General features: G+C 40.3%; 2 protein-coding genes across 4 annotated transcripts in view; one reads left to right on the forward strand and one right to left on the reverse strand.

The window, feature by feature from the left end:
• MNAT1 (MNAT1 component of CDK activating kinase) overlaps positions 1-10190 on the reverse strand; it is a 240589-nt gene extending 230399 nt beyond the window's left edge. For all 3 annotated transcript variants that reach the window (XM_050797813.1, XM_050797812.1, XM_050797814.1), the window contains exon 1: positions 9968-10190. In XM_050797813.1, coding sequence (XP_050653770.1) covers positions 9968-10056 — 89 coding nt within the window. In that variant the 5' untranslated portion in view covers positions 10057-10190. The remainder of the gene's footprint in view (positions 1-9967) is intronic.
• The window catches only part of DHRS7 (dehydrogenase/reductase 7), a 977513-nt gene that overhangs the window by 383715 nt on the left and 572984 nt on the right, over positions 1-20814 (forward strand). The window lies entirely within an intron of this gene.

The raw sequence follows: 20814 nt of genomic DNA on the forward strand, positions 1-20814 counted from the left end.
GTATAGTAATATCCTAGGCCTTAACATTCACTCACCACTTACTCACTGACTCACCCAGAACAACTTCCAGTCCTGCAAACTCCTTTCATGGTAACTGCCCTATATAGGCGTATCATTTTATCCTTTTTTACTGTACCTTTTCTATGTTTAGATATGATTAGATACACAAAAACCATTGTGTTACAACTGCCTACAGTACTCAGTACAATAACACAGGCTACATAGACCTGTAGCCTAAGAGCAATAAGCTACACCATATAGCTTAGGTATACAATAGACTATACCAGGTACTATACCATAAGCACACTGTATGATGTGTACACAGTAAAACTGACTAACATGAGTTTCTCAGAATGTATACCCATCATTAAGACATAATTTTGGGTAGGGCGCGGTGGCTTACGCCTGTAATCTCAGCACTTTGGGAGGCTGAGGCAGGCGGATCATAAGGTCAGGAGATCAAGACCATCCTGGCTAACACGGTGAAACCCTGTCTCCACTAAAAATACAAAAAATTAGCCGGGCGTGGTGGTAGGTGCCTGTAGTCCCAGCTACTCAGGAGGCTGAGGCAGGAGAATGGCGTGGACCAGGGAGGCGGAGCTTGCAGTGAGCCAAGATCACGCCACTGCACTCCAGCCTGGGGAGCAGAGCAAGACTCTATCTCAGAAAAAAAAATTTTAAAAGACATAATTGTGTGTGTGTGTGTGTGTGTGCGCGTGTATGTATATATATATATATGAAATAAATCTTTGAAAAGGATTCCCAGTGTAGAAGAGAATTAGAGGAGAGTAGAAATATTACAAATAATATAATCACTAAATATCTTGTAAACATAGTTTTAAAGAACTATAAGTTACGCTCAATAAGAAAAGTAACTAAGTATATTAGCATGCTGCATCTTAAAGAATGAAGTACACTAACAGTCATTTCTGATCAAACAAAAAATATATATTAGAGCCATATAATAAGCAATCTGTAACGAAATATTCATATTCTGCAGAGTGATCAGCACCATCCCTCACACTGGGAAAAAACAATTACAACTAACACAAATAACTAAATAACTAAAACTTTATTTTATGAAAGAGTTTTATTAATGTTGTAAGGTCAAAGAAAAGACTACTGACTACAATGATTTTTTCTTTTCTTTTTTTTTTTTTTTTTGAGACAGAGTCTCACTCTGTATCACCTAGGCTGGAGTGCAGTGGTGTAGTCTCGGCTCACTACAACCTCCGCCTCCCTGGTTCAAGCGATTCTCCTGCCTCAGCTTCCCGAGTAGCTGGAATTACAGGCATGCCCCACCACGTCTGGCTAATTTTTTGTATTTTTAGTAGAGATGGAGTTTCACCATGTTGATCAGGCTGGTCTCGAACTCCTGACCTTGTAATCCACCTGCCTCGGCCTCCCAAAGCACTGGGATTACAGATGTGAGCCACTGCACACAGCCAATAATTTTCTAAGTAACTATTAAATTACCCAAATTTTAAGAGCTTCAGGGGGCTGGATGCTATCTATTATAAACAAGTGAACAAATCAAAGTTAAAAGGCTGGCCTATAACTCGCTAGTCTATGGTGAAACTAGAGCCTAGATTTTCTAACTTGAGATTTGGTGTTCCTTCTACTCCTCAAACTGTCTCTTGATAATACATGCAACACCAACTCTTACATATGTGTGAAAGCACAAACTACCTCCCCTTCAGAAGAATCTTGAGACATCTTCACTGTAATTACCAGTCAGAAGACAGGAGGCATCAATTCTCTAGCGCTGTTCTGCATCATTATACTGCTAATCAACCTCAAAACACTCCATTAAAAGAAAACAATGCTTACAAAAGTATTAGGGAAGGAGCTGAGGTAGTAAAAACAAAAAAGTAATCAGAACTGTACAACAAAAAAGAAAATGTTAACAGGGCACTGCCAATTTCGAGGTAAAGAAAATAAACTGGGGCCGGGCGCAACAGCTCATGCCTGTAATCCCAGCACTTTGGGAGACCAAGGTGGGAGGCCAAGGTGGGCAGATCACTTGAGTTCAGGAGTTCAAGACCAGCCTGGGCAAGATGGCCAAACCCCATCTTTACTAAAAATACAAAAATTAGCCAGGCATGGTGGCACACACCTGTAATCCCAGCTACTCAGGAGGCTAAGGCATGAGAATTGCTTGAACCCAGGAGGCAAGGTTGCAGTGAGCCGAGATCGCACCACTGCACTCCAACCTAGGCAACAGAGCGAGACTGTCTCAAACAAAAAAGAAAAACAAGAGGTACACTGGGAAACTGGGAAAAATCTGCAAGACTACAGGCAGAAGTAAATGCTTTAACAATAGTGAGGCTAGCTTTCGCTAACAAATATGACGGAGTAACTGATGCCAGACTAGCCTTCCCACCATGAGCAACCATAAAATAAAGTGCATAATACAACTGTTTACAGGCCTTAGACAACAGGCAGGACAGGACATCCCTGAGAGATAGGAAACTCACAAGGTGAGCCCTACAATTGCCTCAGCTTTCTATCTGGGAAAAATTGCCATGACCATGGCCCGGCAAGCAAGAGTTTAAGAAGGGAATAGTGATTGTGCTCAGCCAAATAGGCAGAGATCAGAATGCAGGGTAGCTGATGTGGCTGAAATCCACAAGGCAGAGAGGCTAGAAGACATGTAGGATTCCCCCATAAATCCCTGGCCAAGAAATAGGCTGCACATGTGTAGGGCAAAACTAATCAAGGCTTAAAAGAGAGTGGTTAAGAGACGAAAATACACTCGAGTTGAGGAATACTGGGTACACTTAGAGTTCCCACCAGCCAAAGCAGAGAAACCACATTAACACCTTATTAACAGCTCAGATATCCAGCTGAGATATCAAAAATGCCTCAACTAAGAGTAAGAACCACATCCTAGAATAAGGCATACACTAGGTGCACCCTTAAAAAGACTAAAATCAAGCCCCAACAAGTTTTTGAAGGATTAAAAATGTGAGGTTGAGTTACACTAAAGGAAGGAAACAATGGGTTCTCCACATATCATTCTAGCAAAGAGTAAAACCAAGCCTACACAAGTTCAAAGTGATCTGCCAGTAACTGAACTACCTGCAAGAATTTTAAAAATCAACACTTTTCACAAAAAGACAAAATCCAGAATTTCTATAATGTACCACCGACAATTAAAAAGTAGTAAACATGCAAAAATAAATAAGAAGAAAAATGTAACCTGCAGTCAATAGAAACCAACCTTGAGATGGCTGGGCGTGATGGCTCACACCTGTAATCCCCACATTTTGGGAGGCTGAGGCATGCAGATCACTTGAGCTCAGGAGTTTGAGACCAGCCTGGGAAACATAGCAAGACCCCATCTCTACTAAAAATTTTTAAAAAGAAAAAAAAAAAATGCTGGGCGCGGTGGCTCACACCTGTAATCCCAGCACTTTGGGAGGCCAAGGTGGGCAGATCACGAGGTCAGAAGATCAAGACCATCCTGGCTAACACGGTGAAACTCTGTCTCTACTAAAAATACAAAAAATTAGCCCGGCATGGTGGCGGGTGCCTGTAGTCCCAGCTACTCGGGAGGCTGAGGCAGGAGAATGGCATGAACCTGGGAGGTGGAGCTTGCAGTGAGCTGAGATCACACCACTGCACTCCAGCCTAGGCGACAGAGCAAGACTCCATCTCAAAAAAATAAATAAATAAAATAAAAAATAAAAAAATAAAAATAAATAAAAATTAGCCAGGTGAGGTGCCATGCACCTGTAGCCCTGGCTACTCAGGAGGCTGAGGCAGGAGGATCATTTGAGCCCAGGAGTTATACTACATGGCTTAAAAAATTTTTTTAAAGTAAATGAATGGAAAAAAGCATACTATCAAATAGTAAGCACAAGAAAACTGACAGTGCTAAATTATTATCAAATAGAATCTTCAGGAAAAAGCGTATTACAAGAGATAAAGAGGGCCATTTCATAATGATAAAAGGAGAAATGTATTAGGAAGGCATAACAATCCCAAATATGTACCTAAGAAGAGAGTTCCAAAATGCATAAAGTATGACAAAACTTACAAGAAAAACTGACAAATCTATAATCATAGTGGAGTAATTCATAAGATGAGTAGATAAAATAAATTAATAAAGATACAGAAGATCTGTGTAATGCTATCAACCAAGATGGGTATGGTAGTATGTACCACATTTATAACTTATACTACACTACACCCAACAACCACAGAATGCATATTCTTTTCAAATGTACAATGATTGTTCACAAAGACAGGCTATATGCTGGACCATAAGTAAGCTTTCAAAAAACTTCAAAAGACTGAAATTTTATAGAGTTGTGTCCTCTTATCACAACAGAAAATTATAAATTAATATCTAGAATGTCCCTTTTCTAAATCTTCCACCTAGAATAAGTGCCTTTTCCTAATTTTCTACCCAGAGGGGGCTCTGTTTCCCAATTTGCACAAAGGTACTGAATAAGATCAGTACATTAAATGACTTAATACCACTTATCATTCTTATCAACAAATAAATTCAAACAATCTGATAAAACTTTTAAACATAACTAACAATTTAGAGGAAATACTGAGAACAGAAGAACATATTTAACAAATATCACAAAGATGCAATAAGCAAAATTCAGACTCTTCAGGATAAACTATCCAGTAACATCAGTAAATGAGAAATAGGAGAACAGAAAAATAAAAAGGGAAAAAAGAAAGAGAAAGATCTTAAGTAACTATCACAAAATATTGCCTTTATATATCAGGATGGTAGGTGCTTGATTTTGCTTATCTTGTGCTTTGTGTCTTGTGCGTGTTTAAAGAAAAAAGTAGATTTAGCATGTAAAATTTCCAGAGACAAGTTTTGCCAAGAATGGTTGGGATAGAAATTAATTTTTTTTTAAGACAGAGTCTTGCTCTGTAGCCTAGGCTGGAGTACAGTGGTATGATCTCAGCTCACTGCAACCTCCACCTCCCAGGTTCAAGTGATTCTCCTGCCTTAGCCTCCCAAGTAGCTGGGATTACAGGCACACGCCACCACACCCGGCTAATTTTTGTGTTTTTAGTAGATAAGGGGTTTCACTATGTTGGCCAGGATGGTCTTGAACTCCTGACCTCAGGTGATCCACCCGCCTCGGCCTCCCAAAGTGCTGGGATTACAGGCATAAGCCACGGCGTCCAACCAGAAATTAAATTATTGAAGCTTGTACTTTAATGAGAATTAGATACCACCGCCTCCATATAATTCTATATGCCTTCAGAACGGAAGGCCCATTTCTTGAAATAAGTAGCCTGATAAAGAAAAAAAAAACTACCATTTTCTGTAATTGAGACAATGTTCATCCTTGAACAGAAAAAAAAAAAAACACGAAATCCAATCTTCTTCTATATGCATACAATCAATTCATTTGTGCATTTGCTAGATTAAATTGATAAGTAGAGAAATATCCTTCTTCAATTGCAAGCAGCTAAGACAGAAAGGTATTTAATAATGTTTCACCTCTTTTCTCTCATCTCTGCTCCTGTATTTTCTCCCTTAAGTAAAACTCCTAGTTAATTTTTCCATAACCCTATAGTTCCTCTTTTATGAAGCACTACTCCTACTCACTTTATCACTTGCCTCCAAAAAGTCTTCGCTACTTGAGGACACGAAAAAAAAAATAAGTTAATAAAATCCTGTGGAAGTCAGCCTTCAAGATAGCCCAGTGATATTCACACTCTTGGTATTCACACTTTTGTGTGTACTCTCCCACATTATAACACTACAGTACACCAGAGGTGATGGTATATCACTTCTATCATTAGGTTTTAAAAGGCTCTGCAGCTTCCAGTTCCCTTCCTCTCTCCCTTTCTCTCTTCCCCGCTCCATCTCCCCAACCTTCCTCACCTCTGCTCATATCATTAGTTCTGGGAGAAGCCATGTCATAAGTAGACCTATGGAAGAGTCCATGGGGAGGAACTGAAGCCTCCTGAAAAGAGCCACATGAGTGACCTTGGAAACGGATACCCCAGGCCCAGTCAAGTCCAGACTGCAGTCCTAGCCAACAACTTGACTACAACATCGTAAGACTGAGCCAGAATCATTCAGCAAAATAATACCTGCTCCTCTCAAGCTAACAATCATATTATTAAAATGCCTATATTCAATCCCATGAAATACATGCTATAAAAACCCAACGAAGTATCAAAAAAATTTTTCATTAAGAGCCAAGATGAGGTCGGGGACAGTGGCTCACACCTGTAATCTCAGCACTTTGGGAGGCCGAGGCAGGCAGATCACCTGAGTTTGGGAGTTCAAGACCAGCCTGACCAACATGGAGAAACCCCGTCTCTACTAAAACTACAAAATTAGCCGGGCGTAGTGGTGCATCTCTGTAATCCCAGCTACTCGGGAGGCTGAGAAAGGATAATTGCTTGAACCCGGAAGGCGGAGGTTGCGGTAAGCTATCACACCATTGCACTCCAGCCTGGGCAACAACAGCAAAACTCCATCTCAGGCCGGGCGTGGTGGTTCATACCTGTAATCTCAACACTTTGAGAGGATGGATGTGGCTGGATCACCAAGTTAGTAGTTTGAGACCAGCCTGGCCAACACAGTGAAACCCCCATCTCTACTAAAAATACAAAAATACAAAAATTAGCCGAGCATGGTGGCATGCACCTGTAATCCCAGCTACTTGGGAGTCTGAGGCAGAAGAATCACTTGAACCTGAGAAATGGAGGTTGCAGTGAGCTGAGATCATGCCACTGCACTCCAGCTTGGGTGACAGAACAAGACTTCGTCTCAAAAAAAAACATCTGATAAGAAAAACATCTGATAAGATGCTTTTAAACATCTTTTAAAATGCAAGATTTTAAAAAATACTATTACCCAATATTGGCAATAGGAATCTCCATACAGTTGTTGGGAACATAATTGACAAGATCTTTTTTTTTTTTAAAGATGGGGTTTCCCTATGTTGTCCAAGTTGGTCTGGAACTGCTGGGCTCAAGCAATCCTCCCTCCTCAGCCCCCAAGTAGCTAGGATTACAGGTAGGCACAACCATGCCTGTCTTGACATAATCTTTTTTGAGAACAACTGGGCCATATTTATCAAATTTAAAAGCCAGAAACTCTGACCCAACAATTCTACTACTGGACATTACCCTGTGATTTTTACCTGTTATATCTTATGATATACTGGCCTAAGTGCTCAAAGATATATATATAAAGATATCAAAGATATAAATATATGCATATTTATGGATGGTTACTCCAGGGAAAAACTGAAAATTAAATAAATATTAATTTTTAAAATTTGGGTAAATAAATTATATTTGAACAATGGACTACTATCAAATTGTTAAAAGAAAAAAACATATGCATATTGATCTAGAGAGATTATCCAATATACATAATGAAAAAAGCAAGGAAATATATACATATATACACACATATATATGTTTCTGCTATATTCCTGTTTATGCTAAAGGAAGAAAAAGTTTTCTACCCAAACACACCCATGTTTACATATGCATAGAAAATATCTGAAAATATACACAAACAACCTAAAAGTTGTCACCTCTGGAGAAGTGAACCACGAAACTTTTTTTTTTTTTTTTTTTTTTGACAGAGTCTTGCTCGGTTGCCAGGTTGGAGTGCAGTGGCACAATCTCAGCTCACTGCAAGCTCCGCCTCCTGGGGTGAACCACAAAAATGTTTATCTTTCACTTAATAATTTAGGTTGCTTTTATTATTGTTTATATAATTTTAATTTTTTTAAATGATTGCCAAAAAAATCAGTGAGTTCTCGCCTCCATTCAGAAACAGCAGTGTGTTAGCTTAAAGTACTTCTTTAAAAAGATGACTAATTAGATAGTCAACATGCTAAAGAAAATTACAACAGAGTCGTTATAATCAAAGCTGTATTTTCATGTTTTATAGTGTACCGAAATCATTTAAAGCTAATCATTATTGTGCAAGTATTTCATAGCAGGCCAAGTAAGTCCTGTTTTAATTTTATTTCTACTTATCACCCATGCCACACGCAAAGAATATTAATAATAAAATAGCCAATATATAGTAAACAAATATTATGTGACAGAAACTCTACTAAATATCTCTAAATATTTTACATATATTATTTAATACTTAAGGACCATGATACAAGCAGCACTATTTTCTCTATTGTACAAACAAGAAAAACTGCTAACAAAGAGTTAGTCATTTGCCTAAGGCCACAGAGCCGGTAAAAGAATGTGAAATCAGACAGGCTCATTCCAAAGCTTGTTCTCTCAGCCAGTATGCTACAGACTTTTACTCATTTTGTTCACATTTCAAGTCAAAAAAGGACTGTAAAATGTAGCCTGTTATCTAACAGGTTAGCAAATTAATCAGATTAAATGCAACACCAGAATGAATTAGACAAAAGTCTTAACTCTTAGACCTTAACAAAAAGGGCTGAGGACACAACAAAAGCAATTTCAATTAAAATAAATATTTTATAATTGCCTAATGAAAATGCCATTTATGTTAACTGAAATCATATAATCCTCCCTGAATGCTAATTGCTGCTAGGCCAGAAAATTACATTTAGCATCCTTCTGGTAAATTACATTTAATTAGCATCCTTCCCAAAAAAATAAACTCTCTTTCCTGTTCCACTTTCCTGTTTCCACTATAACAAACCTGATAAAGAAAAATGGAGAGAAATTGAACGAAATCTCTCTAAAAACAGTCTATCTACAGTGTTTTCCACATAGAATTCCCTTTTCCATGCATTCTTCTTGATTACTTTTACCTTACTTCTAATCTTAAACCATTCAATCACAGCTCTACTATACTTCCTTTGCAGAGTAAAGCAAAGGAAAATAAAGATTAGAAAAGTTAAGTAAGCTAATAAATCCCATATAATAATTATAGCTACAGCTAATCATGTAATTTATGCTTAGCTAAAGACCCTGTCATTGCTCTACGTTTTTGTCAGCATTTGGGGGTTGGGAGGAGACCTTGTCTACACACTGTAGATTATCCATTATTTTTTGCCTCCAATAAACCTCAAAGAAACTACAGGAATATGTGCTCACCATTACATGGCACCTTTTTATTCCAAAGTGCTTTCTAGAACCACCTTCACTAAACCACATCTGACAAGAAATCTGGCAAGAAACACTTTGACCAATCCCTGTTTCAAAATACACAAACTCAACCTCCCTCCTTCTACCCCCTTCCCTTGAAAATGGGCGTTCTAAAGTCACACTTCCTGGGTTCCAGTTCTCTCAAGGCCCACTTAATAAGGGCCCTTGAGTAGTCTCGATTTCCTTCCCTGTGAAATGGAAATACCAGTACCTACTTCATGGGACTGTTGTAGGAATGAACTGAGATAATTCATGGTAAGGCGCTTAGAACACTGCCTGGCACAAAATGTGCACTCAAATGCCAGCCATTATTATATCTTCAAAATTAACTACCTAGAGTCCGGGTTTTCTTCATTTTAATGATGGGAGTCTAACCGAACTCCATCAGGACAAGTGGGCATACACATGGGGTTTTTTAATTAACTCATACAATAAACAGCAGCAGTATATACTCAAGCAAATTTTAAGTTTTCATAGCACTTTCGCACTTTTTCAATAAAAACATTTCATATGAAATAAACCCTCCAATCCCCCACGCTTTTAATCAGCGATGTCTAGAGCCCAATAAACACCACAAAGCCTGGAAATACAGTCGGGATACTACTCATTGGCTATGGAGGAGGGAACCTGACAAACTGCTGGGAGCCACACTGAGAACCCGCAGTTCAAAGCATGCCAGAGCCGCTCGGGGCTAGCGGCTACAGTCCATTTAAAGCCACAACGCCGTCTTTTCCCATTTCCTCACCAATGTTGAAACTAACAACACCAACGCCCTTTGCTCCCACTAAAACGAGGCCTAGCATCTCCCGGCCCTCTCCTCCCACCCAGCACGTCTCTCCCCCAGGGAATCCACTGCCGCCCAACTCACAGAGTGTGTCCGCACACATTCACCATCAGCTTCAAGGAAGGGTTCCGATATTTGGTGGTCTTACACCGAGGGCAACCCTGATCGTCCATGGCGGTTTCCCTCCTACAGACTCTCCCGGGCGCCTGCTTCAGCCACAGCCACCTTACAAGCCCCCTCAGACACGACCAAGCAGGTTCCTACCAACAGGCGCTTGGCAGAGATGGTCCCTTCGCGAAAGAGCACCGGCCAGGGGCGAGGCGCTGCAACACAAACGTTCCGGCAGTCAGTTCCCCGGTCTTGCATCTAGAGCTTGATCTTAGCCTTCTGTAAAGCAACTTAATACCTTGAATTTGACAGGGGAACTTTTAAAATGGCAAATTAAACACAAATCCGTGTCTCCACGCACCCAGTTGCGTTTTTCAAGGTACTGTGTCACAATTAGGAAGATAAATTCCATCTTGTTCTGTCTGGAAACATTCCCATGATTTCAAAGATTTATGAGCAGAGTACTTATTTTCTTTTGGACCACTTAATAGCCTGTGCTTTATACTTCTTTATAATTGCATAGTCATGTAAGCTCGGCTGATAATATGCATTCGCAGATATAAAATTTGAAAAAGCGATCTACTCCCCCATCAGACAGTATTTATTTCCCCAAATACCTAGGATAAAATCATATAAGAATACATACAGAAGAATTTAGTTCAGCAATTCCAAGATCTGATGGCCTGAATATCTATGTAAATTGTAAACCATGTTCATCACATTTATCAAGAAGGCAAATTGAAGTCTGTAAACAGCTCTATTAAATAATAAACTTTCCCACTGTAAAGGACACATCTTATTCATCTCCAAAATAAAGATTTGTTGATATTTAATAAGTAGACTAAGTGAAGAATTAATGAATGACTATCAAACAATAGTGTAATGTGAAAATTTTAGTGTCATTTTTGTAACCACCTTCACCTGACCCAAACTCCATCAGAAGGCAATATGAAAACAAGATTTTTGGCCGGGCGCGGTGGCTCAAGCCTGTAATCCCAGCACTTTGGGAGGCCGAGACGGGCGGATCATGAGGTCAGGAGATCGAGACCATCCTGGCTAACACGGTGAAACCCCGTCTCTACTAAAAAATACAAAAAACTAGCCGGGCGAAGTGGCGGGTGCCTGTAGTCCCAGCTACTGGGGAGGCTGAGGCAGGAGAATGGCGTGAACCCGAGAGGAGGAGCTTGCAGTGGGCTGAGATCCGGCCACTGCACTCCAGCCTGGGTGACAGAGCAAGACTCCATCTCAAAAAAAAAAAAGAAAACAAGATTTTTCAACTAATCTTATACAATGAATATGAGCTATATGCATTTATAGTAATTTTAACTCATCATAGAACTTGTGTTCTTTTCAATAAAAACATAAAAAGGAACATTCCAACTCACATTTTTAAACAGTGAACCTGGTAGGCAACCCAAAACCCAATACAGTTGGGATTTCCATGGGTATGGAGAGGGACGCTGACAAACAGCTGGATACCACACCCAGGAACGAGCAGATCAAAGCAGGCTGTGACAGAGCTTTACATTAGTATGAAGACATCAAGGATTCATCTAGTAAATAAACCATATCATCTCTTTGATCATCATATTGTTCCTCAACAGGAGTTAACCAAACGTAAACTTACTAAAATAGGTAACACAAAATACTATGCTACTATGCTGACCTGGAGGCTTATTATGCTGCTGCTATTGTCTTATTGAAAGACCACATCCAGACCAGTTACATGATTCAGAGTGAAGCTCTTCAAGAACAAAGGCCACTCTAGTACCTTTATATTTCAACAGAACAGGAAACTTATGTTGAAAGAATGTTATATGTGCAAATAAAATTTGTAGCCAATACTACATTGAGGTCATCCACTCAGATGGCATTATAGTTTAATGCCACTAGGACAGTTTTTGTTTGTTTGCTTGTTTGTTTTGAAACAGGGTCTCCTGTTGCCCAGGCTGGAGTGTAGTGGCCCGATCGTAATTCATAGCAGCCTTGAACTCCTAGGCTCAAGTCATCCTCCCACCTCAGCCTTCTAAGTAGCTGGACTACAGGTGCTAGCCACCAGTCCCAGCTAATGTTTTTTTGTTTTTTTTTTTTTAAGAAATGGGATCTCACATGTTGCCCAGGCTGGTCTTGAATTCCTGGGCTCAAGCAGTCCTCCTACCTCAGGCTCCCAAAGTGCTGGGATTACAGGCATGAGCTACCATGCCCAGCTATCCAGGACAGTTTTAATTATGTCTTTGAAGATGAGACCCCAACCACATTGTGAAGTGAATTGCTTTTCCTTTCTCCCGAAACTTAAGATTAAGGCAAAGAAAGCACTAAAGATTGTGAGAAGTAGCATTGCTACAAGCTTTATCCTTTTCCTAGGTGGGAAACTACTAACTTGGAAGGATAGTAGCAACAGCTGACTTGGAAATCTGTCAGATAAGCTTTACTTATGGACCTAAAGACAGTAGAAAATAGCACTTACAGATTTGGTCTCTAGTACCAAGAGAGTTGAATTCAAGTGCTGGCTTTATCACATGATTTATATGACCTCAAGCCTCAGTTTTCCCAATTCTAAGTTCAGGATAGTACTTGTAAAGAATAAAAGATACTTCATTTAAAGTACATAGCATAAAGTAAGAGCTTAGTAACTGCTGGCCATTATTAATAGTAGCATTAGTATAGTGGCAGTAGTATTATCTAAAAGAGGCGGGATAATACAATAACAAGAGCCCAACCTTCTTTTACATCAGTCAGACCTGTGTTTGAAGCAAATTTCCAATCCTCCCTTACCTCAGTTTCCTTCCTGCATATAATACACTTCATTAAATTGCTGTAATATTTAAATTACATGACATAGACATATATAAAGGCCCTACTATATTAGGGCCTCATACATTACAGAAACTCTGAAATGCACATCATTATCACTGGTGGGGGTCAATAACATGGAATGGTCAGAGCTTTGAGGCGGAAAGCACTGACAGCACCAGGTTCTTAATTAAAATGGAACCTCAGCCTGTGTAGAAAACCACCAAACTCAAGTTTCCTACATTTCTTTTTTTTTTTTTTAGGAGAAAATAATTTGTCATCCATAATATATAATTTTGAAAGATTAAAAACACATGCATCTCAACACAAATTTTATTTAGGTTCTTTTTTTTTTATTATACTTTAAGTTCCAGGGTACATGTGCACAATATGCAGGTTTGTTACATATGTATACATGTGCCGTTTTGATTTACTGTACCCATTAACTCATCATTAAGTATTAAGTATTTCTCCTAATGCTATCCCTCCCCCATCTCCCCATCCCATGACAGGCCCCGGTGTGTGATATTCCTTGCCCTATGTCCAAGTGTTCTCAGTGTTCAGTTCCCACCTACGAGTGAGAACATGTGGTGTTTGGTTTTCTGTCCTTACGATAGTTTTCTCAGAATGATGGTTTCCAGTTTCATCCATGTCGCTACAAAGGACATGAACTCATCCTTTTTTATGGCTGCATAGTATTCCATGGTATATTTGTGCCACATTTTCTTAATCCAGTCTATCATTGATGGACATTTGTGTTGGTTCCAACTCTTTGCTATTGTGAATAGTGCCGCAATAAACATACGTGTGCATGTGTCTTTATAGAAGCATGATTTATAATCCTTTGAGTATATACCCAGTAATGGGATGGCTGAGTCAAATGGTATTTCTAGTTCTAGATCCTTGAGGAATCGCCACACTATCTTCCACAATGGTTGAACTAGTTTACACTTCCACCAACAATGTAAAAGCATTCCTATTTCTCCACATCCTCTCCAGCACCTGTTGTTTCCTGACTTTTTAATGATCGTCATTCTAACTGGAGTGAGATGGTATCTCATTGTGGTTTTGATTTCCATTTCTCTGATGACCAGTGGTGATGAGCATTTTTTCATGTGTCTATTGGCAGCATGAATGTTTTCTTTTGAAAAGTGTCTGTTAATATCCTTTGCCCACTTTTTGATGGGGTTGTTTGATTTTTTCTTGTAAATTGGTTTAAGTTCTTTGTAGATCCTGGATAGTAGCCCTTTGTCAGATGAGTAGATTGAAAAAATTTTCTCCCACTCTGTAGGTTGCCTGTTCACTCTGACGGTAGTTTCTTTTGCCGTGCAGAAGCTCTTTGGTTTAATTAGATCCCATTTGTCAATTTTGGCTTTTGTTGCCATTGCTTTTGGTGTTTTAGTCATGAAGTCCTTGCCCATGCCTATGTCCTGAATGGTATTGCCTAGGTTTTCTTCTAGGGTTTTTATTGTTTTAGGTCTAACATTTAAGTCTTTAATCCATCTTGAATTAATTTTTGTATAAGGTGTAAGGAAGGGATCCAGTTTCAGCTTTCTACATATAGCTACCAGTTTTCCCAGTAGCATTTATTAAATAGGGAATCCTTTTCCCATTTCTTTTTTTTTTTTTGTCAGGTTTGTCAAAGATCAGATGGTTGTAGATGTGTGGTGTTATTTCTGAGGCCTCTGTTCTGTTCCATTGGTCTATACGTTTCTGAAGACAGCTGAATCCCAAAAGTGGAAAAATTGAGGCCTTTATTTCTCTTCCCAAGTCTGCTCATCCTCTAGCATTCCTACCTCAGTTAACAGTAGATTCTATGGGAATGGGACAGTGTTTCTCAAATGCAGACCTTCTTTTCCAGCCCCAAGGCTATGGATCCAGGTTGTGCTTTACTCATCAGAAGAGGATACTTACTCTTTTCTCCCTTTACTAAGGATAGCATCTCTGCCCCACTTCTTTTGGGAAATAGTCCCCCACCCCACATGTATGTGGTTCTGCTAGGTCTGCTGATCACAATGCTTGCCCCCGGCACAGGGGTTGGCATGATACCTTTATTGGCTGTGAACTTCCTCAGGAACCAGAAACTCCAGTTGAACTGGCCTAGGCAAAACGTTGAATTTCTTGGATCACAATACCAAACAATGTGAAGAGCAGGAGTGCAGCTGGCTGGACTTGAAGACCTGCTATCCCATTTCACTTGCCTCTGTCTTTCTCATCAGTTTAGTTTTCAAAGGAGCTTTCTCCAAAACCTTGGAAACATGGCTCCCAGTAGCTCCCAGCTCACATTTTACAGTTTCATCAAAGAGGCTCTGCTGCTTTTCCCTTACTGCCAATATGAACAATTCTTCCCTAGGCCAGTTCAAGTGTCTCTGGTTCCTGGGGAAATTCATATCACCATAAAAAAGTAAGAGGGCTGCTATGCTTGGGAGATGACTAGAGTCTGGCATTCAGTCTCTGCCAGGACGTCTTCTCTCCACTGTAGCCCATATGACTCACTAGGTCACTCTCCATCTCACCCACTGCTTATCAGTGTCCTAAACATGCACATACCTTGGTCACTGAGAATCCCCAAGCACTATATCTAAGATTCCCTCTACTAGTCTTACTTTATTCTTCCAGTACAAGTTTGAAAACCCCCAGCAAAAGATTGAGTGTTTTGGGGCAAGTGCACAACCTGGGTCATCAATGGTGGCCATGATATGACACACAGACATCACCACTGTATGTCCCACAGCAAACAGCATTTAATTCAAAGTCCTTCATAATTTGTCTCCAACATGCCTTTTAAGCTAATATCCCACATTTACATACAACCCACACTCCAGACGCACTGGATTATTCTCTATTTCAGAAATATACCACACACCTTCATGGCTCCATGCTTTTCTCATTCTGTTTCCTCTGCTTCTCATTAACCTTTATCCTTGTCCTCTCAAAATTATTGTCCTTAAAGACCCAGCTAAAAACTCACTCCCAATTGCCCTCCTCCTCTCAAAATCAGACTCTTTATCCTCACCAATCCCATATCCTGTATTGTTACTTATCAATGTCTTATCTCCCCCACAAAATTTTAAGCTCCTCAGGAACAGAGACCTCAATATATTTATCTTTCTATCCTTTGGTACCAAACACAGTGCCTTGAACTTAGGGCTCAATAAGTGTTTGGCAAATAAATGATCCTTCAGAAATATTCACTACATATCATCAACTATCACTAAATAATAATGGATGGGAGATAACTTTAGAACCTAATTTCTCTAATACACTGATAGTACCAGTACACATGCTTTTTGTTTTCCCCTGGGACAGGGTCTCACTCTGTGTCCAGGCTAGAGCTCAGTGGCATGATCACGGCTCACGGCAGCCCTGTCTCAGGTAATCCTCCCACCTCAGCCTCACATGTAGCTAGGACTACAGGTGAGTGCCACCACACCCAGCTAATTTTTGTATTTTTTGTAGAGATGGGGTTTCACCATGTTAATCCAGGATGGTCTCGAACTCTTGGGCTCAAGCAATCCATCCACCTGGGCCTCCCAAAGTGCTGGGATTACAGGTGTGAGCCACCACACCCAGCCCAAACTCACTGATGAAAGAAGAAATCTCCATTCTTGATGGCAAAACCATCAAATATATTCAAGCAGAGTGTAAGATTTTGTGCTGCACCAGATTTTCTTCAATATACTAAAATGGCCAAAGATTTTTACCTACACTCCTCACTATCTTCAAGCTGGAAGGAAAAGACACATAAACAAGCAGCTTGGGCCGGGCGCGGTGGCTCACGCCTGTAATCCCAGCACTTTGGGAGGCCAAGGCGGGCAGATCACGAGGTCAGGAGATCGAGACCATCCTGGCTAACATGGTGAAACCCCATCTCTACTAAAAATACAAAAAAAATTAGCCGGGTATGGTGGCAGGCACCTGTAGTCCCAGCTACTCGGGAGGCTGAGGCAGGAGAATGGCGTGAACCCGGGAGGCGGAGCTTGCAGTGAGCTGAGATGCGCCACTGCACTCCAGCCTGGGCAACAGAGGGAGACTCCAACTCAAAAAAAAAAAAAAAAACAAGCAGCTTGGTTTTCTTCTCTTCACTCTCACACAATCCCAGCCTCAATCCTGTTTTTCCAAATCACAACACAGATAGATTTTTATTTTTATTTTAGATTCAGGGGGTACATGTCTAGGTTTGTTACATGGATATATTGCACCATGTTGAAGTTTAAGCTTCTACTGAACCCTTCAACCAAATAGTGAACATAGTACCCAATAGGTAGTTTTTCAACCCTTGACCCCCTTTGTCCCTCCCACCAATTTTGGAGCCCCCAGTGTCTGCTGTTCCCATTTTTATGTCCATGTGTACCCAATGTTTAGCTCCTACCTTCTTCCCCCACCCCCGCCCCCATCATCCAGGCAGCAGCATCAAACTCCTGGACGCAAGCAATCCTTCCGCCAGGTAGCTGCAACTACAAACGCTCACCACCATGCCCAGCTAATTTTTTTAATTTTTTTGTAGAGACAGGGTCTCACTATGTTGCCCAGGCTGTTCACAAACTCCTAGCCTCAAGCTATCCTCCCAGATTGGCCTCCCAAAGCACTGGGATTACAGGCATGAGCCATTACACCCGGCCTAGCTCCCACTTATAAATAACATGCGGTATTTGGTTTTCTGTTTTTGCATTAATTCACTTAAGACAACAGCTTCCCACAGCAACCATGTTTCTACAAAAGACATGATTTCATTCTTTTTTATAGCTGTGTAGTATTCCATGAACAACACAGTTTTAGACAGCATATCAGTACAACAGACTTAATGTTCACAGCATGGCACACATAGGAAATAGAAGCAAGTATTCATCTATTTTACAACCCATTTGGCAAAACCAGTGCTCTGAGATAAACTCTACACACCCTCAGGTCTAGTATTCCATTCTAATGTAACTGACCATGTTTGAGTCTACTTTGAATTGCTGGCAGAATGAGCTCTGAGTGTCAACCGACTACAGGACCCTGGATCTTGGTGTGGATTTCACAGCTGGTCCTACTGGAGGTATGGAATACCAATGTAGCTAGCTACAGGCTACAGATGTCATAAAAAGCCACTGTTGCTTCTATATAATCTGTTGAACTTGATGCTCTAGAGGCAAATATACAGAAGACATGCAGAAGCCCAATAAGTGGTTTTCCAAGTCAATGCACTATATTTGGTTGATAATAATTCTGAAGCAGACTCCTGTGACCCGGTTTGGGATGGCCCTAAACACAGCCAAAGGAATTTTAGTAGGCATGCACAACTAAAAAGTCTCCTACTTTGCAATATCAGGAAGAAGATAACAAACATTTACCAAGGATTAATTACTCACCAGGTGCTTTCTGGCACATCTTATCTCATTTAATCCTCACAACAACTTAGTCTACTTTTTATAGTCAAGTAGCTAATAAATGGCAGAGCTAGGATTAAACCTGTGTCTATCTATTTGATCCTCAAATCCACATCCTTTCCACTAAACCACACCATATCCTGTCTACTTTGTTCTGACAAATGTGCTTTAAAATTTCAAGGAATTAAATGCAACATGGTCTCCTGGATTGGATCATAAGACAGAAAACAGACATTAATGGAAAAAAAAAAAAACAACTGGTGAAATTCAAATAAAGTCTAGAGGTTAGTTAATAAAAATGTGCCAATGTTAATTTGTTTAGATAAATATATCATTATAATGTAAGATGTTAAAATTAAAGGGAACTAGGTGAAAGGAAGTAGAAACTCTACTATTTTGGTAACTTTTCTGTAAATCAAAATCATTCCAAAATAAAAAATATTTTTTAAAAAAAATTTGGCCAGGTGTGGTGGCTCATGCCTGTAATCCCAGCCCTCTGGGATACTGAGGTGGGCGGATCACTTGAGGTCAGGAATTCAAGACCAGCCTGGCCAACATGGTGAAACCCCATCTCTACTAAAAATACAAAAATTAGCTGGGTGTGGTGGCAGGGGCCTGTAATCCCAGCTACTGGAGAGGCTGATGCAGGAGAATCACTTGAACCCAGGAGGCGGAGGTTGCAGTGAGCTGAGATCATACCACTGCACTCCAGCCTGGGCATCAGAGAGAGACCCTGTCTCAAACAAAAACAAACAAACAAGCAAACAAAAGTTCAAGGAAGTTCTGAATCTCAGTTATTGTCCTGAAGCTTGGTACGTAACTAGATATTTCCAGTGGCGTAGAAACACATGGTCTTGGCCGGGCATGGTGGCTCACGCCTGTGATCCCAGCACTTTGGGAGGCTGAGGCGGGCGGATCACAAGGTCAGGAGATGGAGACCATCCTGGCTAACATGGTGAAACCCCATCTCTACTAAAAATATAAAAAATTAGCCACGCATGGTGGCATGGGCCTGTGGTCCCAGCTACTCAGGAGGCTGAGGCAGGAGAATTGCTTGAACCTGGGAGGCAGAGGTTGCAGTGAGCTGAGATGACGCCACTGCACTCCAGCCTGAGCAACAGAGTGAGACTTCATCTCAAAAAAATAAATAAATAAAAAATATGGTCTTTTCTGTTATTATAAATTTTAAATCTACCAGAGATGTCAACATATTAGGGCAATGCAAAAACAAGTTAAATCCTACATCAAATGACATCTTGGTTGACCAGCAACAAAATAAAGCCTGTCTACAAAAAAAGAAAATCTCACCAAGTTTATCATGACAGTAGGTGACCTAGACAGCTGCTTTGTAATATGCTGAAGTAGGCAGATATGAGTAGCTGGGAAGCAGACACAATACAAGGCCACCCTGAAGTAAAGGTTAGGATGATGTCATTAAACTGTTGAATTTTGAAAGGCTGAGGTGGGCAGATCACGAGGTCAGGAGATCGAGATCATCCTGGCTAACACAGTGAAACCCCGTCTCTACTAAAAAAATACAAAAAATTAGCCGGGTTTGGTGGCGGGCACCTGTAGTCCCAGCTACTTGGGAGGCTGAGGCAGGAGAATGGCACAAACTTGGCAGACGGAGCTTGCAGTGAACCGAGATCGCGCCACTGCACTCCAGCCTGAGTGACAGAGCAAGACTCCGTCTCAAAAAAAAAAAAAAAAAAAAGAGTTGAATTTTGAGAAAGAGCAGCAGCAGGCAAACCCAACTGACCTACAGTAATCAAAGAAGCAGAAATGGATTATCCTTTTTGGAATTAAGATCTCGTGCAAATTACAAAGGAAAGAGACACAACTGCAAACAACAAAAGACTCTACCCCCACTTCAGCATCAAACCAGAGGGCAATCTTCCATCTGTCTATGCTGTGGAAAAGGGCTTCTGATCCTGCACTGATCTAGATGACACCCGCACATACAGTGTTTCTAGTCTATCGTCTTTAAAAAAAAACTATTCATATACTTACATTAAAAATGTTCATGTAGAAAACTTAAATTTCCATATCGTTAGTATAATTTAAAGCTTAGATCTCTTCCACACGACTCATCCAGGATAAACATATGGTTTAATATTCTACATGTTTAATTATATCATGTTCAACTCAGTTGGGTTGCCAACCCTCCATGTGGCTTAAGGTTAAGTACATTTTTTGAAGCCTTCTTGTTTTTGTCTTCTCAGTGGGCTATTTATGCTGCTAATTATAAGGTTTTCAAGCATTTTTCCCCCTTTGGAATTTTAATTTACTTTAAATGCTTGCCCCTTAGAACATTTCCTAGTGTTATTTTATTTTTGACCCTTTCGAATACAAAATCCTTGATAAAGACATCCAAAAAGAGGGGGAATGGGGAACAGGGAGATAGTGGGGGGCTTCTGAATTGTCCTCTTAAGTTTTGTCATCTAGATGCTGAGGGTGGTCTCTTTGTTAAAAATTTATCTAGACCTTAAGGACACACAATTAATATTCCCTCTGGAATCGTAGGGTCTCTCTTTGAAAGAGTTGTCCAGTTTTCAGGCCACATTAGGTAATTTCCCGCCCAGGAGCGTGGTTTGGAAAGAATGTCGGTGTTTTCCTTCAGGTATAGGTGCCTGGGGGTCAGGGGGAGAGGGAAAGGCA

This window comes from Macaca thibetana, chromosome 7 (assembly GCF_024542745.1).
Source record: "Macaca thibetana thibetana isolate TM-01 chromosome 7, ASM2454274v1, whole genome shotgun sequence".
In the NCBI taxonomy this organism is placed as follows: Eukaryota; Metazoa; Chordata; class Mammalia; order Primates; family Cercopithecidae; genus Macaca; species Macaca thibetana.